Source organism: Vidua chalybeata, chromosome 15 (genome assembly GCF_026979565.1).
Source record: "Vidua chalybeata isolate OUT-0048 chromosome 15, bVidCha1 merged haplotype, whole genome shotgun sequence".
In the NCBI taxonomy this organism is placed as follows: domain Eukaryota; kingdom Metazoa; phylum Chordata; class Aves; order Passeriformes; family Viduidae; genus Vidua; species Vidua chalybeata.
The window spans coordinates 12,942,190-12,968,318 of record NC_071544.1 but is presented as its reverse complement, the minus strand read 5'-3'; the positions used below and the strand labels follow the sequence as shown (position 1 = coordinate 12,968,318).

The window sequence follows — 26,129 nt, the reverse complement described above, 5'->3', positions numbered from 1 at the left end:
ACTAACTGTCCTCTTGCTTCACCTAGAGAATCAGCAGGCAGAAAACCTCCTGGTCCTTCTGGAGCTCCTGGCCAGGTGAGCTCCACCAGCACCCACGGGAAGCAGAGGTCTCCTCTCCCACATGCTGCTGGTCCCCTGCCCTTCCCCCTTTGTTCAGAGCAAGTCAAGTGACATAAGATTGCCTTGATCACACACCCAGGGGTGCTGCTCTAAACTTCTGTGCTCGAGGAATGAGCAACTAGACTGTGGGGCTTCAGAAGAAGGCTGGAAATCCTGGAAACATTGGAATTGAAATGCAGGGAAGAAGACAATGAGATAGAGGTGAATTGGCAGCTGGGGCTGACAGTGCCAGCCCAGACTCATAGGAGGAAGAGGGGCTGGCCTGTGCTCCCTGCTGCCAGTCGAGGAAGGTCACTGTGGCTGAGGCATGTCAAGAGAGCTGCCATTCTCTATGACCACTAATGGTATTTGCAGCTCTGCATTTAAAAATTATGATAAAGGTCACCAAACTGTCAGGAACAAAGACAGATGGGGAGCTCCCTGGAGCCAGTGAGGGATTCCCTGCTTTCAGTGAGCAGCAGCCATTTATATTTCACTTGCACTATGGACTCAGAGCAAGGAGCAGGGCAGAAGTGCTTTGCAAAAACACAGTAGGAAGGAGCACACAGACACTGAATTTGTCTCTGCTTGAGCTTCTAGACCTTTTTATGCCTCTTTAGACATCACCAGGAGATATTGCAGGGATTATAAACTTTTCCCAGAAAATACTTTGATGAGCAGAAGTCCCTGATGGGATAACAACAGGTAACTTCCTGCAGCCAGGTGCATTCTTTCCTTCCTTTTCCTCTCTCATTAATGAGGTCCTGCTGGCAGGAACTGCAGCTCTTTAAATCTACCTGAGCTATGAGGTTCAAGGTTCTTTCAGAAATACAGTCTGCAACACCAGTGGTGGAGATGAAGGCAGGGGAGAGAGGTGAGAGAACTCCCAGGTGCAGAGCCATTGACCTTGGCCCGCCAGCCAGGTCCACAGCTCAGGTCTTTGATCCAGGCTGTGGATCCAGAGCTGTAGAGTGGAGACCTCTCTTGCTATTCTCTGAATTCTCTCTTTGTCACAACTATGGCCCCCCTCCTGTCTTCTGTCTTCAGATGTTGTCTCTTTTCTCCCCTTACCTTTGTGAGCTGTCAGGCTGGCAGCGGGGACAGCTGGCAGCCTTTCTTCCTTTGTGACACAGAGTCATCCAGCACGGGGCTGTGTCTGTGCTGATACCACATCCATGCAACCCTGTGTTTCAAGGACCGTGTTTACTTTATTTCTGTGTGTTAAAAAAAAAAGAGCCCCAAAACCCAGTAAGAAAACAGCCTTGCTCAGAAGAGTTCTAGCAGTTAATTAGTTTCAGCATTGCAAGGCCCACTGCCCAGCAGCTAAAAATCATCGTGTTTGAATGGTGAATTAAGTCAGCCAAGCAATAAATCTGAGCAACAAAACAGTCCCTTTAGATCAGAGAAGTTCTCTTTCCCCAAAACACTGAGAAATGGCTTTTTCTGAGAGCTCACAAGGTCATCGAATTAATAAAGCATTTCAAGTAATCTGTGGAAGTGAAGTGACACCCTGCTGCAAGAGATTTGCTGTTAAGGCCAACTTTCTGTAACAGAGTGTGATGCATAGAGGATTTCCAAAGCAAACCTGTCCTCTAATTTAGGACAGTTGTCCAAACTCCTTCATGTCTGTTCTGGTCCATTGTCTCCCTCCCTAGTCATTATTTAGGAGAGTTAAACTTGAGAAAAACTCAGAAGAGAAAAGAAAAAAAAGAAAACTTGGGTTCTCCCATTGACCAGGCAGGATACTTCTGAATATTTGTGTGCACTAAAGGGAAGACACCAAGGAGAGAAAGTGAATGAAATGCTGAGAATCTCTTGAGATAATGGTGGGACAGACTCATGTGCTTTGCAGTGGCTGCTTTCCATTCCCCTACCACATACAGATACAAAGCTATCACGAGACTGCTGCACCCAGAACACTGGAGCTACTCCTTTGATACGAACAGCTCTAGTGTCAGGGACATTTCCATCACCCAGCACAGACAGCAAGAAGGTCCAAAGCCCAAGAAGCATCACTCAGACATCCAGGCATTAAATAAACAAAAGGACTTTGACTTCCAGTTAAATTCTACCAGCTTAGGCCGAGCACAGAAGGATCTCTCCAGGCAAGGCAGGCACATGGAGCCAGGTATGCTTTGTGCTGCCCTCCAATTCCTTTCCTGCATGTTTGGGGTGGCTCTGATTTGGGCTGCAGATGTAGCAGCAGTAGGCATGGAAAGGATGAGATGGGTGATGCATTAAGAGATGCTTTGTGGCAGATATTAGGGAAATCTTTCCAGTAGTCTGGAGGGTTTAGCAGAACAGATTGCCTGGGAGATGCCAGCAGCTGTTTTTAAGCCAGGATGGACATCTGTGGCTGAGAACATGTCCTAGGTGGCCTCTCATGCTCCCTTCAAACCCAGGGCTGTTCTCAGTGTCCTGATCTTTAGAAGAGAAAGTAGGACAGGCCAGAATTTTCACTTTCAGCTCTTGCAGATTGCCCATAACAGGTGTTATAGGAGAGCAGGGAGCTCTCCTCATAGGAAGGCAGGAGGAACTCCAGCCAGTTATCTCCAACCCCTTCAGTGGAAGTTTGTGTAATGGCAGCCTCTGCCTTGCACTTAGAGCTGAGTATGTTCCTTCACTTTCCACTGAAATGGCTTTTTGCACGTTTGTAGAACAATTTAACATGAAATATATACTTAATAATATGGTAGCACAAAGAGGCACTAAATAGGACAAACATAAAGAAGAGATGGCAATAGCCTCTGCAATATTGTGTCCACTGGGTCCCTTCTCCATGAAATCCTAGCCCAGGTTCCATTTCCTTGAATTCACTCAGTACAAACCTCTTCAGAGAGTGTCCAGTGGCAGAGCTCTGCCCTCCCAGCACCACAGCTCAGAATGACCGTGCTGCTGCAGGCAGCTGAAATCCGAGGGATGCTCATCCCTCTGCAGCCCCTGACAGCACTGACATCCAAACCCTGCAGCACACACGACGTGGCTGCAGCCTCTGCACGCTCATTGCCATGCAGCAGGACCCCCAGACCCCATCTGGAGCGTGGCTGCAGATGGATGGACATATGTGGATGTGTTCACATCCCCACTGATGGAGACATCCCCGAGCAGCCGTAACGCTCGAGTGTGTGGTTTGCGTTTGGGGCAACACAGGATTTTTCTCCCATTAAATAAATAAAAGACGTTCAGAGCAACTTGGGATAAAGCCATTCTAATCCTTTTATTCTTTCCAAAAGGAAAATGATTCCATATTCAGGGCACTGTGCAAACAATTAATTAGACTAACACAAATGAAAGGCCTAATTACTCAGCATTATTGCGCTCATTGGCAGCCAGGCATGACCAAAGAATAGGTACTGTTTTACCAGGGATAAAGAACAACTTCCCAGCTTTTAGGGCTTTTTTGAAATTTCAGCATCTAGCAGAATGATTTTTTTTTTGAACGACGGTGTAATTCTCACTTCCACATGCAAAAAAGCTGGCAGTATTTGGAGACATCTGAATGAGCTGCTATCCAATTAAAAAAAGAGGAGAGGAAAGAGACTCAGCTGGTGTGAAATGACCTGGCTGAAGGGAAGTCGATAAAGCTGCAACTTGCCTGAGTTGAATGACACTGTGGCATCTCCAGCTGGAGACTTCACTCACAGAAGTGCTGTAACATTGAGAAAAAAATTGCATTTTTTAAGGCGTGCACCTAAAATTAAAGTACAATCATCCTTAATGCAGTTCCCTTTGCAATGATCTGTTGTTACCAGATGGAAAAGTGCTCTAAATGGATGCAGATGAATTTGTTCACTGTGGATAGGATCATGAGGGATCAGATTACAGGAGCTTTAAAAAACTGAACTGTTATCATTAATGCATCTCTCACAACAAGGAGATAGAAAGCAGATGCTGACTGAGTATTGACCAAGCCTGAGGAGTATGGGTCCAATAATTCTTCCTTTAGGCAGCTGATTCTCATGGGAAAATCCCCAAATATTCAGCTGTAATGCCATTCTCTGCCCTGTGCAGAGACTGGCAAACAGAGACTCTTCTTTAAAAGCAATCTGGGTGAATTCTGCTCTCATTCACACTTGCACACCCCCATGGAAGGCACTACAGAGAGCTCCTCAGCAAGGTGGATTTTGGAGTTTGGGGTGAGGGATTACAAAAAGAAAGGTGCTTACAATACAGAATAGTACCAGCATGTGAAAAAGTTAAGAACAAATAAAACAGATTCCCGGTTGAAGGTCACACACACAATGTGAAACAAAGAAGTAAAGGTTTGAGGGCCTTCCTGAAACCATTTCAGGTCTGTACCTGTTTGTATATGCAGCTGGGAACCATTATTAGATGCTGCTGAAGACTGCGAGAGGAAAAAAAAAAAGTCACAGCAGGAATGGTCCTTCAGATGACTGAATATCCCAATGACCTCTGTCAGGCTGATTAACAACATTTTGCTGAGCTCAATACAGCTGCTATGTAACCTTAGAGAGACAGGCACTCCTCACTTGTAAAACAGAAAATTCCAGCAGAACAAGGTTCTTTTTTTTCAATTTATTTTGCAAATCTACCAATTCATTTTATGAAAGTATGAAATCCTATGTGGTTACATTGAACAGTTACATTACAATCCAGGTAATACAAATAATCACTACAAAGTTAGTTTTAGGTACTCTTGGATAACAAGTAGATTTTATATTTTTTAAAGTAAGTCACAAGAGATAGAATAGCCTTGTGATTGTCAGAGACTTTAGTTTAAAGCAAGGAAACCACTGTAGATTCTCTTCATCCTACAAAAAGTTGAGAAACACTTTCAATGTTAATGTTGAATTAAATTCATCAAAGACATTAAGTGCACACATCTACTCTCAGGGTAACAAGAACAGTTCACAAGTTGTTTGGAAACTGGTTTGGAAACTGGTGTCAAATTTCATTCTCTGGAAATCACTTTTACCATGTAACATCACCTTTGTCCTTGCTTTCAGATCCATAAAAATCCTGTAAAATGCACAGAGCTCCAAATCCTCCCTAACTGAATTCAGTGGGGGTAGGATCAGTTCCTCCATTCAGAAGGTACTCCTGATATACCGAAATCCTTACAAAACAATCTCCTTCCCAGGAATGAAATTCATGTAAGGAATAAAATACTGTAGTAATTTAGGAAAACTCTCAGCTTTGCCATCCAGCAATTGACACTGCAACTGCATTTCTGAGGACTTCATGCATGGTCACTCTTTCCTCTCAACCAGCAATAGGATGTATGAAGACACCAGGTAACTGTGCTCAGTAAGAACTTGGAGCTATGTAAATAAAGTATAAAAATCACAAAAGAGATCAGTCTCGAAACTGCTCTCCTGGCACTCATCTGACACACCTCCAGTGTCATTCTGCTGCCTGTAAGCTGCCACTTCTGATGTGACATCTGTCAATCATAACTGCTTCTTAGGAAGCAATTAAATAGTTTAGATTTTGTAGTGGCATCTCATACTGTTTGTGTATTTAGGGGTAACACATCCATATGTTGAATATCAGTTCCAGAAACAAGGAGAGCTGTTTATAAGAAAATAAGGCAGGTGCAGCTACATTCTGATGGCCTGTGGCACAAAGGAGATTGAAGCAGATCATTCTCTCTTGTAGCCTTCACCTCTTTGGACCAGTGCATCCTGAAGGCTGCAAACTCCCAAATCCCAAATCTCCCCTCACACAAACCTGCAGAACCCATTGTAGCACAGAAGTGAAGCCAGCAGCTTCCTTCTTCTAAGAGAAATAGGTATTTATCCACAGAGTATCTTTAACACTGATAACATCAAAAAACTTAAAAGAAACTAGACAGGTCGCACAAAACTATGCAAAATTTTCACCTGGACATAAAGTGCCATCAAACTATGGAAACAAAAAAAGAAGTCACTGTTGAGGCAGCTACTTGAAGTAGGTACAGAAGGTTTTATTCCCCTGAAACAATGTTTGCTACAGTCTTGGAAATGGCACCAAGCTGGTGGGAATGTTACTGTAATAAAGGCTAGCAATTTCCTTCCTGACTAACACTACTCTTACCTGACAGGCCAAAGGCAACTAGGGTGATTTAACTGGTGGCTGACTGCAGGAATTTCCCCAGAAGGTAGTTTAGAATGGTAATAGATGCTGTCATTTCCCTGTCTCTGATATGGTAACTATAATTCATTCAGCCCCTTCTTTCTGAGCATGTATTACCACAGACAGCCCCACCCTCCTATTACCACTGTGCCTGCTTGTTTTCCACCTCTACTCATGTAAATGTAATGTCAAATCCTCTTAAGAATCCTGAACAGTCGTCCAGAATCACTTGTTAAACTGACATTTCTGTAATAATAAGGAAAGAAAAAAGAGTTGTGTGAAATTAAATGGCACTCCTGTTGCCAAGCTGTTAAAATTATATGGCAATATGCTTCCAGTAGTTGTAAGAAATTAATATGTGGAGTGCTTACAAGCTTTACATCTACTAAATCTCAACAGGATATAAAATGCTATTTAAGTCGTACAAATGTTAAGGAGAAAAAAAACAGCACCAAAGAGTGGAAGAAGAAAGTAGATTCTTGTCTGCACTCTGATTCCTGGAGCCTGGATCTCTACAGCTGAGGAAGCCAGGTGGGAGATCCTTGGTGAAGTACTTGTGTACATATGCCAGCAGCTGCAGCTCTCCCTTCTGCCACCTCTGCAGCACACAAGGCTGGGCTCTATCAGTGAGTCACTCCCCTCCTGCAAACAGTGGCTGGCAAACAGCTCAGCCAGCCCCACTCTCTGCCGCTGCCTTCTGACAGGACCAGCCGGAGCAGAGCGACTCAGTGTCACTACTTTTCACCTGCTTTATTGTAATGCTGTTCAGGAAGATGTGCCTGAGACACCTGTCTGTAGATGATGAATTCATTTCTTAGTTTTGCCACGATGTGATTACTGTCATCCTTTTCTCACCACAACGTCAAATACAATATAAAACTTTGGATTTCCTATAGTGAGTGAAATCAGCATAATGAAAAGCCAGGCAGTGCCAGAAGTGCTGTCACTGCTCCTTTCTGTGGGACAGGACCGGGGTAAGGCGCTTTGGCAATCAGCACCAAGTTTAAGCAACAAGCTTTTAAAATACCCACAAGTTTCCTGCAGATGCACAGAAAACTCAGACCTCCTGGTTGTTCTCTAAGCTGCTTTGAAACTACAACAATTCATTTAATCCAGCAGCAGATTCTGGCACTATTCTTTTCTAAGTACAGTACATTTTGATAGCAACACAAGCATGTGACACAAAACAGATTTGTTCAAGCTCACTGTGGTTCTGATGGGCTACATGCACCAAGAGGCAACTCAAAAAGAGCACAGAACTCAATTCATCAGGACAACACCACCGACTCAAAGGAATTTCAGCACAACTTTGTGAAGAAGGAAGGAGCTCACAAAGGAAAAGTTCTTATTGCAAGTTGTACAGCTCAGCTTGGTCACTCCTCACACAGATCTGAAGTATCAAAAGCTACCAAGGAGCCAAGGACAAAGAATTCCTGTTTTGTGACTATTTTAAATATAGCAAGCCTGCTTTAGAAAGTAAAGCCCCCGCACAATATTCCAAATGGCCTTTTCTAGCAGACTGGAATTGTTAAATCAACACTGACAGAGAATACACACTTCAGAAGTACTTCTGGCACCTTGCAATTTGGAAAACTGTTGTGCACATGGGATGAGGCAGCTTGTCTGCAGACCCTTTTCTCACAGTACCCTTGGATCCCCTGAGCTTCCTTCACCCCCTCTGTGGATCACCAGGCTCAGCAGGTGCCTTCCTCAGCAGGCACAGAGTGGCAGCTGCCGTGAGACACGGTGTCGATGCTCTGCCCTTGGCACTGGGGGTGGATGGACACCTGCACGGCGATCTCCTGGCCCTGCTCGTTCAGGGAGCCATCGTCCGAGTCCGCGGCCGGGGAATCGCTGCGCTTCAGCTCCGCGCTCCCGGGGAACAGCGCGGCCTGGGCCCCGCAGCCGGGGGGCTGCTTGTCCTCCTTGCCCACCTCGTCGGGGTCGTCCACCCGCACGGCCTCGAAGATCTCCTCCATGAACGCCCTGCAGTTAAGGATCAGAGGCGGGAGGGGAATGCTCCTGGCGAGCTCTTCGATGTAGCGAGCAAACTCCATGGTCTTAAACTGAGTGACTTTGGCTAGCTCGAGCGTTTTGGCAGATGTGATGATGGGGATACGCTTGGCTATCTCGAAAGCCTTCTGCAGCTTCTCAGCCCCTTCCGTCCGGAAGAACTCGTTGATGGCCTTCTCCGTTTTGCGGAGGTGGCTGCTCATCATGCACAGGCGGGTGATGTTCAAAATGAGGGTGATGGCAAAGGCAACGAGGCACACAATCATGTAGTAGATGCTCATGTCCCCGGAGGTGAAGATAACCCTCAGGGTGACTGTGTAGTACAAGGTCTCGTTATGATTAATGCCTGCACACGTGTACCGGCCCCGGTCAGCAAAGCTGACCTTTGTGATGTTGAGGGAATTATCAGCAATCCTCCACCGGTCATCTGCAGAGGGGCAAGAAATAAGCAGAGCTCATGAAACAAAAATCCCAGGGTAAACATCATCAGGAGTCAAAGCTTGGCAGCGAGCAGTCCACTTCTAGTATAGTAACAGTACACCAAGGACTGAAATGTCCTTTTCACGCCTGTGACACAGAAAGCTATAACCCACTTACCCATCCTACTGCTTAATGGTAAATTATTCTGCATGCTTGTTACACTACTTTTACTTCCTTCTCTCATCTGCACTTTCCAGTGTGCTTCTGTTTTTTTCTGATAGGGATCCTAATTCTTAACTAGGGCTTCTCACCCTATGTTAAAAGACTGTTCTCTATAAAGTCTAATTTTCCATACATTCAGAGTCAAAAGTCAAGTGACCCATGAAAAAGATCAGTCTGTAAATGGCTCTGTTGGCAAAAGAACCCAGAATTTTCTTGAGCCAGTTTTCTGCTGAGCATGCAGTGCTGACATGCAAAACCCAAGTAAAAGAGAAATCAATACAAGAAGCTTTATACAGCATTTGCTGTGCATTTATAACTTAGGGGGAAAACTGTTTTCATAATTCATTTCTTCTAATTACTCTGCTTTGAACTGTTTTCATAACTTATTCTTCTAATTACTCTACTTTGAACTAATCTCCAGATGGCATTATAACTACAAAAAGGTTACTGAATACTTAAGGCAGAAAGATGGCCTCCAACAAGATCCTATCAATTAGTTCGATGACCTTCATTAATACTAATAGAGAAAAACACATGTATCTCTAAAACATTTTTTTTTAAATTAAAAACTGCAGGGATAAAACTGTAAGAGACAATAGCTAGGAAAATATATTCCTCTTCAGTTCAAAATGGTTAAATAGCATGCATTTCACCGTTGGCCATTACGTATCGTGTTACTTTCCACAGTCTCACTGGTGCATAAACAAAAAAATAAATGTATGAAGTATGTTTTAAAACATATCCTGTAACAAAATTAAAGCACCAACTGCCAGCTCAAAAGGTCAAAAGCAAGTTGTGGAGAATTGTGTTTAATTCGTGCATTTGGAAAAATATAATTTCAACCAGAGCAATAATAAATAAAACCATCAGCTAGTATTGGGTAAGATGAAGACTCATTTCATGTGTACACTGGGAACACTGGGATGACTCTTGAACAACATCATTCTGTGGGGCACCAAAGCAGGATGGATGGGCTGGGACAGAAGTACTCAGGTGTAATTCCCATGCAACATTTCAGAGGGCAAAGGACTTTGTTTTGCTCTCTCCTTATCTCCCAGTTGTAAAAATGGGAGGATAGGAAGAGAAAATTATAATAAAGTCCCAGGGGTTTTCCAATACTGTTTAAAAGGGGAATAATGATGGATAGAAAACAGCAGGAAAACTCACCTTCATCTTTCTGTTCAAGCAGGTGTCCTCTGGAGTTATACCAAAGGATATGTTCATACTGGCTGATGTTCAGTTTACATTCAATTAAAACACTGCTCCCCTCTTTGGCTATGATATCATGGTGTGCTGAAGAACTTGTTAAAGCTTGAGACACTGCATGAAGTGATGCATTGAAAGATCTAAAAGCAACTGTCCTGTTAAAAGCTACATTTTCCACTGTGAATCCAACTGAAAGACCAGCACTAACAGTCAAAATTAACAGGCAATAGCTGAGCTTCATGGAAAGCTAGTGAAAATTCTTCTTTCATTTAATTTGGAGAAATGAGGTCATACGATATTAAGCTGTCTGCATTGCTCTGAGATAGGAGAGGAGCTCTTGATTTGTTCTGTGATGGAAAATGTCTGGGATCCAAATGCACTTTCAAGACCATCAATATTTGAAGTGGAAAGTGGAAGTAAAACTGGAAAAAAAAGGCAATAAGTTTATTAACGACAGCAAGGTTACCATGTATTTAAATTTAATTTCCAGTAAACAGATTTCAAATATCATAATATAAACTGTCAGCTGAGAGGTTCCAAATCAGAGCTTTGCTCAGAACACAGTGATAAAATGAGGGTAAGAAGGCATTAGCACAACCTCCAGTCCACTAGATGTTCATCTTCCCAACCAAATAAATAATCTCTGGAACAATAATCATTAAGGGGAAAAAGGTTTTACAAAAAGAACAAATTGTTCAGATTACTCGAAATGCACAATTATCTTTAAAAGTGGATTCTGCATTTGTTACCAGAGAAAAAGTGCTTTCTTAATAGAGGAAGAAAAGCACAAAAGAGGATGTAATTTCTGCCTCCCTCTCTGCCAATATCTAAGTGCTTTTAAGCCCTGGTTTTCTAAAGCCAGTCTTTCATTTACTACCCAGAGGAAAACCAAAGGATACACACACACATCTGATTTTCAGCATTTACAGCTATGATGTAGGGGCACAACTGGTATTAGATGTCTAAATACTATATAATATGATTTAATTACTGGTTGTTATCTACAGCCAGAAGAGGAAATCCCTTTCTGAACAGGACACTGATGTCTACACATATTTCCTTTTTTGCAATATCTCTTGCTGCTGCTGCATTTTCTAAGTCTGCTCTCTGTTATTCTTGTTTGTTTTACAATAAGCTCCTGTTGAAAATCTTTTCTTTTAGGCCACTTCCATCTCAGCAGTCATATATTCTTCATTGTCTTCTCTACCCAAACTTCATAAACTGTGAAAAAAATTGTTTTGTCTAGGGACAGATACTCTTCAAATTAATGTGCACAGAAGATATTTTAAGACATTAGGATACAGCCTTTAATTTTCTGTCTTTTGCACACAAGCCAGAATAAAACCAACTTGTAACACAATGAAATGACACTGATAAGAGACAATCTGTAATCAATTTTCCTGGAAGCCTGATTCAAGAAAATTTCTAATCCAATATATGTTCCCGAAAGTTATGATTCCATTTAGCCAGCTCCAGAGCCTTAAAAAACATTTACAAAGTACAGAAGCCACAAGCTCAAATATTATCCTAAAAAATATCTCACTTCATACGACTCACTGTGTGACTTCAAATTTATCATCTTTTCTTCTACAAATAACAGATGTTAGTGGAAGGGAATTTCAAAAATATCACAACACAAAGAGATCCATTTACTTAATAAATAATGCAGACACTTTTCATCCTTTTAGAATTACCAGTTAACACTAGCTAAAGCACTTCTGAAAAATAATGCAACATGCATAAAACCAGATGATTTCTAGTAATTGTCCTTCATCAGAGACAAACTAAGCATATTCAAAAGGGGGAATTCTGCTGATGCTATCCAGACTGGGAATTTTATTCAGTGAAAGTTAATTTGTCGAAGGTCAAATCAGATTCCAGACTTGACATCTGATGAGAAATGTGTTATCTGACCCATTTCCATTTCTGTTGCAGCTATTGCCAAAACCAGTTTAACAAAGAAGGCAAAGAAGACAGCTGTGTCCAACTCTCCTTCAAGCTTGACTAACCAACTCACCCACTGAATCCTGCAAGAGAAACTGGAAAACAGGCTCCCTACTTGTTTCTCTGTAAACAGCAATCCCTTCATCTGCTGCCTTCTTTTTTTTTTTTTTTTTAATCATTGGCCCTACTCTGTTTTCTATCATGCCTCTTGTCCTTTCATTTAAGATGAGACCAGTGCAGAGAACTCAATTATACCATTGTGCTGGAGGAGCTACTTTCCCACAGCTAAACAGTTCAAAACACTACCAAGGCCTCTTTCATTCCTGTTTTTCACCAGCTACACTTTAGGGAAAGCGTTACTGAGTCCTGCTGCCTCTGAAGAAGAGCATCCCATCCACAGCAACAGCACAGGTCTGAAAAAAAATACTAAGGCTGCTGTTGATCAGCAACTATTCTTCTGTTTGGGGGAGTAGTTTTACCTTCCAGTTTTAGACCCCTGGTATTTCCAGGGTGTTTCAGAGCCTGCAAAAGGCTGCTGACACTGACCTGCTTGTTTCATGCAGACCCCACACAGACAGGCTGTGGACTGGTAATGGTTTGTGGACCACTGACATTTGGGTTGCTTTAAAGGTCTGTCACAGCTTGTGGTGGCAAGAGAGGTGCTGTGGTCCCAGACCTCCAGCAGACATCGCCCTATGACCCAGCTGCCTTCAGCTAAAAATGCACTTTTGCATGCATCAGACTTCACAGAGCCTGATGCAGTTAAAACTGACCACATGAGCACAGTCCTGCAGCAAACACAAACCCTCATCTTCACCCTTGAATCACAGGCACATTATAACTTCCAGTCTTCTAAAACAATAACATCCCAACTGATACTTTAGATTTATTAGAGAATAATCCCACTGCCTCTTGTACTTTGCCTGTGCTATTGTAATTTTAAATTATTAAATTTGAATTGTTAAGGTTTCCAAGCATCTGTGACGTCTGTTCCTAAATGACATTAGGAATCTCACTCATTTATTTAACATGAGAAATACTCAGCAACATTTTCCCTCATAAGAATAATTATCTTCAGTAATTGCATATGCTCTCCACTATACTTGCACTGAGCCTGCATAATGCATAAACCGTTGGTGATGGGTCATTTAATTTTACTATTAAATTCTTAGAGGTCTGATTTATTAGAAATTGTTTGTCTTTTGGAAAAGCCATTATTGCTAAGCAGACAATGATCTCTCACTGCCGAGTGCTGGGAACAATAAAATGATTTGCAAAATCCATATTCTCCATCCATTGCACTTATGCAAAACAGCTGCTAAAGGATCCAAAAAGGATAAAGTGTGATCAGTGCCAACATCACAATTCTTCAACAAAGTGTTAAGCTCAATCAAGATGAAATGTGCCAGAATAGAAACTGGCTATTTTACAACTGAACCTGAAGCTGAACTCAACACATTTAACCTTTATTAAACCATAAGTTGCAACAACAAATAGCAGTGGAAAGATAAAAATCTGTAATGCATGTGCTTGTATGAGTCATCCTTGGCTCCTACCCTGAAGAAGTGTATTTGTGTCCAGCTTAGAGCACTCTAAGTAGTCCCACTGAGGTCAGTGGAAGCACTGATAGTACTTAAAATTACACACATTTATATGGCACTGCAAAATTGGGGCCCAAGAGGTTGCAAGTTATATGGTTTTACATTCACTGCTTATAACATCACTTCATACCTGGAGTAACGTGAGGCAATAAACCGAGACACACCTGACAGAGCACAGGCTGCTGATGTCTTGCAGAAATACCATTTGCAAGCCCTCCTGACCCTCTGTCAAACCAGGGAGACTCATTTTGCTGAGCCCTGCAAACAGGAACTCTTGGGAAGTTTATGAACACAGATAGCATACAAGAGCCATTCCAGGTGCCCCCAGCATGGGAGAGGCTGCAGGGAGGGCTCACCTTCTGCTGGCACCAGCGAGGGCTCACCTTCTGCTGGCACCAGCCAAAGCTCTGTGGGGGAATGGCAGCACCCACGGCCCAAAAACCAACCTAAGGGGCAAATCCACAGCACCCCAGGGCCAGCCTCACTGCTGCCTGATGGGATTTGTTGTTTTCCCGTGCACATCCCCTGGCTGCCTGACAGGACACGGTGTTTTGCTGTGCTTATCCCTTGGCTGACACCTGTCACGGGCTAACTTGCCACGACCTGGCATCGGCTCCGCACCAAAACAGGTTTTTTTTTGTCCTGTCAGCTAAAAACGACCAGGCACAAAATTTCACTTAACATTGCACTGTCCTCACACCCCCTGTATGCTCCAAGTTCACTGGTGGAAAAGCCCTGGTCCCAGCTGGTGGTGGCAGTGGGACACAGGACACGCGACATGACCACACCGCAGCCGAGGGCACCGGCCCGCGGGGGGTGACGTCACGCGGGCTGGTGCCACTGGGGCATGACGTCATGCCAGAAACACAAACAGAATATTCTGAGTTGGAAGAAAACCTCAGGGATCATCCAGTCCAACTCCTGGCCCTGCTCAGGACACCCCAACAGTCCCACCCCGTGCCGGGCAGCGCTGTCCAAACGCCCCTGGAGCTCTGGCAGCCTCGGGCCCTGCCCATTCCCTGGGGAGCCTGGGCAGTGCCCAGCACCCTCTGGGGGGAAAAACCTTTCCCTGATCGGCAACCTAAACCTCCCTGGCACAGCTCCAGCCGTTCCCTGGGTGCTATCACTGTCACACGAGCAGAGCTCGGAGCTGTCCCTCCGCTGCCCCTCGGGAGGAACCGCAGACCCCGATGAGCTCTGCCCTCAGTCTCCCGTTCTCCGGCCTGACCAGAGTAACTGACCTCAGCCGCTCCTCCCGTGGCTTCCCCTCGAGGCCCTCCACCGCCTTCGCTGCCCTCCAAACCTGCCCCTACTGCCCCTATTTCCACGCCAAAACAGCGAGGCAGGACATGGGTCCGCGGCCTCTCCCTCCGCCGCTGCCCTCCGACCCCGTCCTTGCCAGGTGAACCTGGCGGTACCGCCGCTCTCACCGGGACGAGGGTGCCCGGCTCGGCCTGGCCCGTCCCGCAGCTCCGCCGCCGCCACCACCGGCCCCGCCGCCCGGACGCGCTTCCCCGAGCTGAGGCCGCTTCCGGGGCAGCGCCGGGGCCGCTCTGCGCCGGCCTCGCTGGTCTCGGTCCGCCCGGAGCCGCGGGGGCCGCGCCGGCCGCCGACGGTGAGGGGCGGCACAGGGTCCGGAGCTCCGCGGGGCACAGCGAGCCCCGCGGGGAGACGAGCGCTGGGGGGCCGCTGTGGGGCAGGCGGGACCGTGGCGGGGTGCTGTGGGCACCTGGCGGGCTCCTGGCGCGGCAGGAGCCCCACGGGAAGGTTTAGGGAACTTGGGGTGCCATATGGGGCAGCGCCGTGTGGGGGCGACGGGACTTTGGGGGTGTCCCGGGGAAGCGGAGGCACAGGGAGGCCTCCAGGGCCGCGGGGTGGGGAGGGTGCCGGGGGTGACCCGGGGGTCGCGGTAGTCGCTGTGGAGGGTCCTGGCAGATGGGTGGCGGTCCCGGAGCTGTCGCGTTCCTTCGCTTGAGGCCATCGCTGCCCCGTGGCGGGGGGAAACTGCCCCGATTGCAGCACTGAGCGCCTGGCCGGGGACGCAGCAGTGCCAGTGTGATCCCGGGGACCCCGCGGTTCTCGGCTTGTCCCTGCCTGGCCCCGCAAGTCACTTGAGCCGCAGCTGCTGCCAGAGGAGCCCGGACGGGTGACACGGGGGCCCCGAGAGCCCCGTGACAGCCCCGCTCCCGGCTCCCCGTCCCCGACCCGCGGTGCTGGGGCGGCTGCCCTGGCAGCTGGAGCTCATCGCAGCTCTTGGGTGGTTCTCATGCCCTGCAGTGCTCATCCCCAAGTACAGGAGTGAGCCAGTCGCTGCCCCCATTTGTCTCCTACACTCCTCAAACCAGCCATCCCAAGCGATTTGTTTTCACTTTTATTTTGGTGGGACATGTAATGGATTTAATTATCTGAGGCCTTTTGTACCTTCATTTGTTTTTCAGAGTTAGCAAACTGGTTTATTTTCCTGTGGAGAGGGTGTATCAGTTAGATAAAGCCACGTGTTCCTGTGGGACTTTAAACTTCCAAGTGTGCCATTTTGGAGTCAGACCTAACTTGGTGTACACACATGAGGGTACATGTGGCAACATTGTTGTGTTTAATTATTTAAATCGCCAACGTGATGCTCTTGAACTAAAGTGCGGGGGAGTGATTATTTTATTTACTTTGCTTTCTATGGATGTTTGTAGTCATGTCTGAGAAAGACAGTTGTGAAAATCTGAAAGATGAAACCTGTTACGAAGCTGAAAATGAACAGAAGACAGAGGAACTTGGCTGCTCTGAGAGCAATGAAGGGAGAGAACAAGAGACTGTGCCTGTGACTCGGAAAAGACCTGAACCCAAGCCCCCAAGCCAACCTGCTGCCGCAGAAAAGCCTGCAGGTGAAACCATCAAGGTATGTTCCTATGCTTGCTTGGAGAGATGGGACTTCACATTTCATGGCTTTGAGCGCAGGAGAACTCTGAGCATAAGCCCCACTCCTTTCGCATTGCTGTTCTCTGGAATGAAAAAGCTGCACAAAAGTCACATGTCACAGATTGCTTGTGTTCCTTTCCTCACCATAATGCCTGCATCACTCTTCTGTTTTTCTTCATTAAAGGTCTCAGATCCTCCTGCAGTTCAGACAGGGTGGGGCTACTGGGGAAGCTGGGGGAAATCTCTTCTGTCAACTGCATCTGCTACCGTAGCTACCGTAGGTAAGGCTCTTTCTGGAATTTGATAAATATTTTAATCATGTTTTGTGTCTCAAGCTGGTGCTTTAGAACTTGTTTGTAGAGAAGAGGATTTCAGTTATAGCAGCCATTATTGGAAAAATGTCAAGAGAATTGTTCAAGTAATGGGAAAAGCTTGTACCAAAAGGAACAGTGAGATTGAGGAGATATGTAGAGACAGAATTACTTGCAGGTTTTTAAGGCGTTTGTGTAATTTTCACCTGGTATTTTAAACTAGTATTCTGCCAGTATTTACAACTTTATTTAAAAGCTAAGATGAAATCTTGGTTCATTACATTGGTAGGTGAGCTCGATAGAAGGAGGTTTTAGTGCTGGTTAAACTGTTTTGAAGAGAAGGAATCTGGAATAATAAAAAACAATATGCAGTTCTAATTCTGTTTCTGTTCTGATTTCTGTCTTCTCTAGGTCAAGGTATTTCAAATGTCATAGAAAAAGCAGAAACAACCCTTGGGATCCCCAGTCCCAGTGAAATCTCATCAGAGTCTAAAGATGCTGCAAGAGGTCAGTTTTGTACTGCATAAGAACAACCCTGGAATGTTTTTCACAACATAATGAGTCCCAAAATAACATCACCTTACTCTGCACCTTGCACCTTGATACTGATAATAAAATCATATAAATAATACTCTCTTGATTAGTTCTGTTAGCTCTGAAAAATAGAGAGGAAAATAATCTGAATTGTAGGTTTGCTCCTAACTGATATTTTGTGTCTGTTGATTTTCTCCACTCTGTGGCTGACAGGATCTTTTTTTTTTTTTTTTTTGAAGTCAGGAAGTTAATTTTCTGCCTTCTAATGCAGGAAGTGAGAATCTTGCTGCCAGCAACGGTGATGCAGCTGATGATGGCAGCTCCTTCCCTATTGCTGGTGCTCTTGAAGTTTTATCAACCATCTCTACTGCTGTCCAAAGCACAGTGAGTGAGTTGGGAATGCAGGAGAAAATGGGTTTAAGGGAGCTTTGGGGTTTTGGCCTTTGATCTGAAACATTGTAAGAAGAAACTTAATTTTGGCATTTGTGGGATGCATGGTGATAAACTCTTCCAGCCTTCAGACAGCCATTATCCTGGGCCTTGCTTCTAACTGGCTCCTAATGTGAAAGATATTATGGACTTTGATAGTTCTGTACTGAATGTTGGTACCTAACAAAAAAATCCTAACGGTGGCTTGTGCAGAGCGTGCATTTCTGTACATGTCACCTCTGTACTCTGTCATCTCTGCCTTGCCTTTGGAGTAGTCAGCTAAATGCAGGGTCTGACTCATTCCTGGAGTATTTCCACTGATTTCCACAGAACTAGAGATGAAATCCATTCTCCTCTTCAAAACACCTATGTGAAACTAGCTCAGTTCGCTTGGAAATCAGCTTGCTCCTGTGACCATGGGAAATGCACTTCAAAGGAAGCCATTACCCTTAGAAACTGCTTTTGTGATCTGCTGTCTTGTCAATTTGCCTGGGAATCTGAAAGAGCTGCAGATGGAAAGCTGGCTTCTATTTCTGCTTTTAAGGCTCAAACAAAAGTTAGCAGTCAAAATCCACAGGTCTGGTGTTTTCTCATTGGAAGGATGAGAACTGAATACTGTAATGTGCTGAGACCCAGCTTGTTCACAAACTAAAAAAATGTATTTCCCATCAGATTGCTGCAGCTGTCTGGGTGCTGTAATAAGCTGTTGGGTGATAATGTGTTGTGGCTCTTTCCATGTCCTACTGCTCTCTTTGTGATGATTAGGGTTGAATTTAGGGTGACAAGGACCACTTTGGCTTTTATGTGAGTGCCCAGCATAAGATTGCTGATAAAACCCTCCCAATTCGATTTTTTCCATTGTGTAATCTTCTCTGAGTTTTATGCGCTGTCTTTATCCAAATCTGATTCCTAGGGTAAAAGTGTTATTAGTGGAGGTCTGGATGCCTTGGAATTCATCGGCAAAAAGACAATGGATGTAATAGCTGAGGGAGACCCTGGATTCAAAAAAACAAAGGGCCTAATAAACAGAACCTCTACATTATCTCAGGTACAGCACTTCCCTATCAGCACCTCATTGGTTTCTCTCATCTCTTCTCCCTTCTTTTGTGGTCCTGTCATTAAGCAACCGTTTTTTGCTATTGAGCCAAAAGCCTTCTCCTCCTGTATTCTCTATCTCCTGGCACTGTCACGAGGCCTCTGCTTTCTTTTTCAGGTCTTACGAGAGGCAAAGGAGAAAGAAGAGCAGCAGACAGCTACCGAGGTTGCCATGGCTACTGAGAAGAAAGCCCATTATGGGTTACTGTTTGATGAGTTTCAGGGTCTTTCGCATCTGGAGGCCTTAGAGATGCTTTCCAGAGAGAGTGAATCAAAGGTAATAGCCTTGAGCATTTTGCTTTCTATTTTGAGTTCAGCTGAGCAGGGGAAAAAAGATTAGAAATGTATGTATATACATGTAAAATCAAGTGCTCAGAACTTGCTGTAAAATGATTACAGAACTTCACTTTGATCCTTGTATTAGGACCTGGTGTTTACCTTGGTAGCAGTTTGTCCTGTCCTCAGCTCCTAAAACCATTCCCTTTACCTCAGCTAGTCCCAGTTTCTGCAGCTCTCCAACTTCTCACACCTTACTCTCCTCACACCTGCTGGTTTGCTACCTTGGCCTGCATTTTCCATCCTGTTGGATGGATTTATTGATTCTCTCTTTGGCTGTGCTGCCTCTAACCAGGTGAAAGCAGTTCTGAATGCCCTCTCTGGAGAGGAGTTGGACACGCTGAAGGAGGAAATGGAACAACTCAAAGAAGCATTTTCTTTACCTGAATTCTTTGAAGAAGAAGAGGAAGAAAAGAAAGGTAAGAGAGCCCCAAGTTCTGAGAAGAGAAGCTGGTCCTTAGTGCAGAACCAGCCAGCCCTGATCACTAGCAATGGGCATGATGCCAAATTTAAATTATTCTTTAGCTGGATATTTAATCCTAAAGCCATCTCTGTCCAAGGGCATGACAGTTAGCAACACTCTTCATCTCTGAGAAGCTGTGCAGTAATTCTGTAGCAGGAATGATTTCTTGCCAGAGCAGGGTTAGAGTTGTTTGACTCATGGGCACTTCATACAACTGACCCTGAGCCAAGATGCTAATTTAGAGAGAGAGTGGGTTTCCTTGACCAGGAAGGGAAAACTGTGAACAGAGTTGTCCAACACGTGGGAGAGCAAAAAGCCTTTTTATTTGTTTTTTAAATGAGAGTTAGCCACACAGAGCAAAAGATTCACAGATACCTTTGCACACAAGAGCCCTGATTCTTGAGAATTACATGGATTTAAATGTAAATTTCTTGCATTGCTTTTACCTAAATGCTCATCAGGGAGGGCTTACACACCTGCACTTGCTATCATTCAACATTTAATGTATCTTTTATATTTGCACATAATGGATCTCACATCTGCTGTGCCATATATAATAGGAGAACCGTAGGCTCTAAGTGATATTTCAGACTCTCCAAGGTGATGTGCAAGTTAGTGTGTTGTAAAAGGCTGCCTGTAAAAAAATAAAAAATAAAAAAAAGGAGTTACCTTAGCTACAAAACCAGAATTGAGAAAGCAGGAACTAACCTTCAGGCACTGATGTCTCCACCTTTGCAGAACTTACCTTAGAAATTGTATTTGGAAAGACTGGGTTTGATGCATTCTTGCCTGAGGTGATGATTCAAAGAGAAATAAAGGAAACAGTTGACAGACTTGTGCAGAACTAGTTGTGCATTGAAGTGCTGCTTATTCCTGAATCTGTAATTTGTGTGGATTGTTTAACCTTTCCTGTCCTTTAGGAGATGAAGAGTTCACAAAAGAAGTGACAGAGTTGTTTTCAGAATTGCACATCTCCTCCACGCCAGACAAAGTGATCACGGTGAGTTATTTTCCATATTCTAAAAGATGGAGAGTTTCCTCACAGGAAAGGCTTCTCTTCACCTGCTTTGCTTGTGAAAACATAAAATGCATGAAAACAAGCCATATTTTAGATATTTTGGCAATGGTAGGCAAAGGAGATGGGCCTTTAACTTTATGGGGCAGCATCATGTGAGCCCTTCAGCTGCCACAGTCAAAAAACCTACAGTCATGAACTGAAGGCCTGCTCTTGGTACAAAGCACCTTGTTTTACTGTGTTCAGGAGCTGGTATGAGGAAGAATCATCTTTTTTGCCATCATTTCACTACCCTTCAGATCCACCAAGTGGCAGCAGCATTCTGCAGACATGTTTTTAAAGCACCTCTGATAGTTTGATCTTGTTGGTAAACTCCAGCCCCTGGTGCTAGAGAAACAAATGTCCTCAACTACATCAGTGCAGCCAAACTTCTGCAAAATTCTGAAGGCACTGGGATCATTTGTCCTGGCTCTTCTCAGAAGCTCAAAAGGAGTTGTAGGTGCTTCTTTCCTCTGTAGCTGCTTCTTTCCATTGTGTTGTGGTGTGCAGGGGGGCTTCATTCCAGTCATTAAATATTATGGCACATCTTGCTCCAGGTGAGGACATCTGCTCATGAGTGGATAGCACGATTCAACAGCAGTCTTCCTAAAGAAGAAAAAGAAAATGAAGAAAACCAAGAAGTAGAATCCAGAGATGGTGACCAGGATGCTAAGAAATCAGTAGAGGTAACTGGGTAATCAAGGAAAAGAATACTTGCCTGCAGAGTGTTTATCTGTCTGCTGAGTTACAGTTGTGACTTACAGGGTTTATGGGTTTCTATTTCTGTGTGGGTTCTGAGGTCTGAAAGGGTAGTGATAGTATGTTGTGTGATTGACTTGTTTTAAATAATAAAAGCTGCTATTTTTTGTGTTGTATGCAGAAGTTTTGTCACTCTTGCAGGATATTCATGCATTTGCCATAAGAAGCCTGGCAGAACTGACAGCCTGCTCCATTGAAATGTTTCACAAAACTGCAGCTTTGTTTCTCTATGGTCAGAAACAGGAGGTGACAGTCACAGACAGAGCCAAGTCCCTGTCACAGTGAGTTCATCTCTCAGTAAATGGATAGCATATAATTACTGATTAAACTGTCTAATAATTCTTTGGAAATCCATACAATGCAGAGCTCTTGAATTCTGCATAGGTGTTTAAATTTGGGAATTGGGCAAATCTGTGAATTTGTGATGGGTGGCATCATTATCTTCCAACAGAACTCAGCTGTCTCTTTCCAGCTTAAAGACATTTCTTGATAAGAAAGAGGAAACTCTTCTTGAAAGCTTTGTGTAGCCTAGAAGAATATTAGCATTAAGCTTGTGCTAGTCAGTAGGCAGAGATTTAAAGCATGACAAAACAGTTGTACAAAAGTGATTCCTGATTACACCTTTGTTAATCATTTAGTATGCTTGGTACATGAGATGGCAAAATTACTGCACAGGAGACAGTTGGCATGTGTCTGAAATGTGCAGTACTTTCTAATTCAGAAAATGACACTTGCCAGTAAAAAAAGGCAAGTTAGCATTGTTCCTTCTGGAATGGATGTGTGTCCTCTGAGTGCTCTTTAAGATCTTCTGCTTTAATTATTTATTTCCCTATCTTTTCCCTCTCTGTTTTATTTGGGGAACTTCTGAATCTTCATACACTGTTTATATAAATTTTGGTTTAATTTAACTTAGTAAGCATAGAAATAGAGCATAGAGTTTTAGAGGAATGCTGAAAGAAATTTAATCTCGAGGACTGTGTTTACTTCATTGTTTTCCCTGTCTTCTTCCACAGACTGACGATCATGCTGTGCAAAGAACTGTCAGCTTTCTCTAAAGAGTTCACAACATGCTTAACGACTGCAGGGGTAAGAGTTACACCACAGTTCTTAGGAATGAGATGAGGTTATTTGATAACAGCCTTGGGATCTTTGCCAGGAACTGCTTTTTGGTTTTGCATGTTTACATATGCAGTTTTTAACTTGTGAAGTGATCTTTTAGGCCAGGGTTCCTCAAACTGTGGCCTCTGAGCTTTTGAGAGCCTGGCACAGAGTAGGGGTGGGAATTGATGCTTACAGTGCTAAGGAGACAGAGGCAAATGAAGTTTGTGAGCCTGTTGTGGATTTTCCAAAGCACTCGGTGTTCCTGAAGATGGTAGCATCATCTCTGGATTCCCCACTTGTCCCCAGTTCATTTGGAGATGTGATGTGTATTCATACCCGACCTGTGCTGGGCACACGCAGGTTACTTTGTTCTTATTTGCATGCTACAAGGCTGCTAAGCTTGTGGCTTAGCTTTCCTCTAGTTAAGGGAGCAGTGGTGGTTTTAAACTTACTGGGGATTTAGCTTTATCTTGCTTGAAGAAATGTGATCAAATTTTCAATCAGGATAATATATGTCTGATCTCTGCAGGTCAAAGAGAAAGCAGATGTGCTTAATCCCTTAATCACTGGAGTGTTTTTGGAGGTCAGTTATGCTAACGTTTAAACTTTAAGCTAATACTTTAAAAATAGATGTGCTGGTTCTTCCCACTTTAGGATCCTTATGCATGCCAAGTTCTCTAACCCATGGTCTAAAGTTGTACTTACCTGTCTAATAACTTGAAAGTTTTGATAAATGTCTGTAAATCTGCACAAAAGATGAGTTAGTTAGTGAGGAGTGAGTGTCAGTTCACAGTTATGATGAGTCAGGAGACACACATTAAATTCAGCAGTCTGGATTTTTAGAACTTAAATGTCCAAAGTAAAATCTTAGACAAGTTCAGAAATTAGCATACAAGAGTCCCAACACTTCCTTACTGTTAAATTGGTTCTCAAGCTTGCAGAGCTCTGAGGTGTGGTAGGAAGGGGATATTTCATGTTTCATGTGTTCTTCCTTCCTGCCACAGCATGCTATGCTTCACTTAGAAATAAACACTTTTCTTCTCTTGCTGAGAGCAGTATCCTGCATTTGGATTGGAACTGATCTTGTTTGGCAGTCTTTAAGCCATTTGCTTTTTTTTGCCTACTGGCATAAAGCCCCTCAAAAACTTGACATAAAATTGATCTCTAGAATGAAGCCTTTAAAATCCAGCAAGCACTAGGCTTCTGTTTTTTCTGTGCAATAATCAATGCTGTTTGAAATGAGTATGTGATGAGCAAAGCGGATTGGTATCATGGCTATTTATGTGTGTATTTTGATTTTTGTTTTCACAGGCTTCAAACAGTGCTTCCTATATCCAAGACGCCTTCCAGCTCTTGCTGCCTGTACTGCAAATCTCTCTTATTGAGGCTAGAACAGAACTATCACAGTAATAAAAATCCTTCTAATTAAGAACTTTTTGACCTTCCCACTTCGTAGTTTCCATGCTGGAGAATGATGCAATGGCTCTTATTAAAGGGAAAAAGATGAACTCTGCTCACTGCTGCTGCAAGAATGGTGATTAAGTGCAGTCTGGCAATGACAGCTCCTACAGCACACTGAGAGATGTGATTAGCATAGTCCAGGCTGGTGGACAACGTGACAGACTTAAAGTGCAGATTGCTTCTCTGTTTCATGGACTGTCTGTGTCTTTTCACTGAAATCTCTCTGCTGTATGTGTTAACAAGCTCTTTGTGTTCACAGTCCAGAGAGCTTCTCCAGTGCTGAAGAGGAGAGTAGCAGCTGGCTAGTTAGTTAGCTAAAATCATGGTGTGATTTTTAAGTCAGGCATAATTGGGTTCCCAATAGCTCTGCATTCGTGTTGAAATGAATATTAGATAGGAGGTGCAAGAAAAGGCAAATTTTTGTGATTATGAACCTTGCAGTTCCTAGACTGGGCAGAACAGAGCAGAGAGGATTCCTGATCCAGCTGTTGCTGAAGAGAAGCTCAGCTTCCTGAAGACGTCTGTACTGACTCAGGGATGTGGGACAGGGACTCTCACCAGGGTGCTGTTTCTCATTCTCTCACGCTGTGCTTGCTTCAGCATGAGCTGGGAAAATGCTGATCTGGCCCTGAGAATGCAGGTACTTGGCTTTATAGCAATAAATGAGAACTGACTAAAAGGGATTGATTCGTGTTTGGGCACTTTAATGAGAGAATTCAGCAGGAGGATTCCAGTTTTTCAGTGCAGCTTGACATGTCAGCCACAGACTGTTCACAGATTCACATACTGCTTGTCTTCTCTTTCTGTAGAAAAACACTATAATGCAATGCTCCTTCTTGGAAGGTATATATTAAAGTAGGGAGAGAGGCAGCAATTTGGTTCTGTTAGTAGGAGTCCTAATTTGCCTCAGAAGCTGCTCCACGTATGGTATCTGTTTCTTTGTGCTGTGCAAGTTCCCTGCTTTGTTCCTTTATCTTTTGAGCTTGCCCATGGGGAGGCAGCAGCCTCTGTTGGAATCACAAGAGCAGAAATGCACAGCTAAAATGGAATTTCAAGAAGTCCATAATAGCTAATCAGAGGTGACTGAGTGTCACACCTGCCTCTGCACTTGCTCATTGGTAACAATGATGCTCAAATCCCCTTTTGAAAATCCTCTGGGTTTTAGCAGGTCTTGCACATCTCTGCTATACTGAAGGCGTAGAACATTCCTCTGCTCTAGTTGTGCAGTAGAGAAGTGTTTTTTGTATTAGAATACCTTTTGGTTAGTGCTCTGATTTTATATATATATATGGAAAAAAATCTGCCCTAGTCATGGTTAGACTGATCGGATCTCAAAAGGGAAACTTTTCCTGGCATCTTAAAACTGGACTTGAAAGGAGTGTGTCCGGGTTAAAAAAATCTGCACTACAATAAAATCTGTATTTTTTTTCTTCTTTTGGTTGATAGCATTATTAAATAAAGGATTTGTTTTGACAACCGTTTCAGTTACAAGCTATCAAGGTAGCAGTGGGCACAAATGAAATAAGAGAACTGTGGGGTTTTTTTCTCAGCCCTGAATGTGTTTTTTGGGGCAGAGCTGGGTGCAGCTCTGGGGCCAGGACAGCTGGGATTTTTCTCATAGCAGGAAACAGTGCTCTGGACCCAGGCTGGGGAGTGAGAGCTCCCACAGACGAGCTCCCAGTTCCTGTGTCGGTGCAAAAAGGCATCTTTGCTCCTGCCAAAAAGCCAAAATGTACAGGAATGTCAGAAGAGAAGAAATAAAGGTAATGGAGTTTTATGAAGCAGCAGCTGCTTTTTTGCAGATAAATTCTACTGACCTGGAGTGCTTTAGTGTAGAGTAGTTTAATAATTAAAGGAAATGAGGTGATTTTTTTTAACATGCAGACAGTAATTCCTTCAGTCATGTGCCCACATGGATTTTGTTATAGCAGCCAGAAATCAAACATGCACCAGCTTCATTTGTGTGCCAGTGCAAAGACTGCAATAGAGAGACAACAAAAACAGATCCACGATTGCTGAAATCTTTCTACCCAAAGGATTCATCAGAATTCAGCATCCAACTGTCTGGAGGTCTTCCTGCTTGGCCTTGCCTTCCG

The 26,129-nt window shown here is 43.9% G+C and overlaps 2 protein-coding genes across 7 annotated transcripts; one reads left to right on the top strand and one right to left on the bottom strand.

Moving 5' to 3' along the window:
* Positions 1–3,291: 3,291 nt before the first annotated feature.
* On the bottom strand, positions 3,292–15,071 carry MFAP3 (microfibril associated protein 3). 4 transcript variants are annotated; one of them, XM_053956370.1, is made up of 3 exons: positions 15,011–15,071; positions 9,997–10,457; positions 3,292–8,641 (listed from the first exon to the last, which is right to left on the bottom strand). In XM_053956370.1, exons 2-3 carry the CDS (start codon positions 10,274–10,276, stop codon positions 7,869–7,871), a joined length of 1,053 nt encoding a protein of 350 aa, XP_053812345.1. In that variant the 5' UTR covers positions 10,277–10,457; positions 15,011–15,071; the 3' UTR covers positions 3,292–7,868. The 4 variants fall into 4 exon arrangements, with proteins under 4 accessions (XP_053812345.1, XP_053812349.1, XP_053812346.1 ...); XM_053956374.1 differs by having other exon boundaries at positions 3,292–8,614; XM_053956371.1 differs by lacking the exon at positions 15,011–15,071 and adding an exon at positions 14,822–14,862.
* FAM114A2 (family with sequence similarity 114 member A2) lies at positions 14,907–25,509 on the top strand. 3 transcript variants are annotated; one of them, XM_053956368.1, is made up of 14 exons: positions 14,907–14,982; positions 16,265–16,470; positions 16,675–16,771; positions 17,213–17,308; positions 17,607–17,719; positions 18,678–18,812; positions 18,978–19,136; positions 19,491–19,614; positions 20,579–20,658; positions 21,270–21,398; positions 21,613–21,752; positions 22,485–22,557; positions 23,102–23,155; positions 23,884–25,509. In XM_053956368.1, exons 2-14 carry the CDS (start codon positions 16,267–16,269, stop codon positions 23,980–23,982), a joined length of 1,503 nt encoding a protein of 500 aa, XP_053812343.1. In that variant the 5' UTR covers positions 14,907–14,982; positions 16,265–16,266; the 3' UTR covers positions 23,983–25,509. The 3 variants fall into 3 exon arrangements, with proteins under 3 accessions (XP_053812343.1, XP_053812342.1, XP_053812344.1); XM_053956367.1 differs by lacking the exon at positions 14,907–14,982 and adding an exon at positions 15,113–15,195; XM_053956369.1 differs by lacking the exon at positions 14,907–14,982 and adding an exon at positions 15,547–16,149.
* The last annotated feature ends 620 nt before the right edge of the window (positions 25,510–26,129 follow it).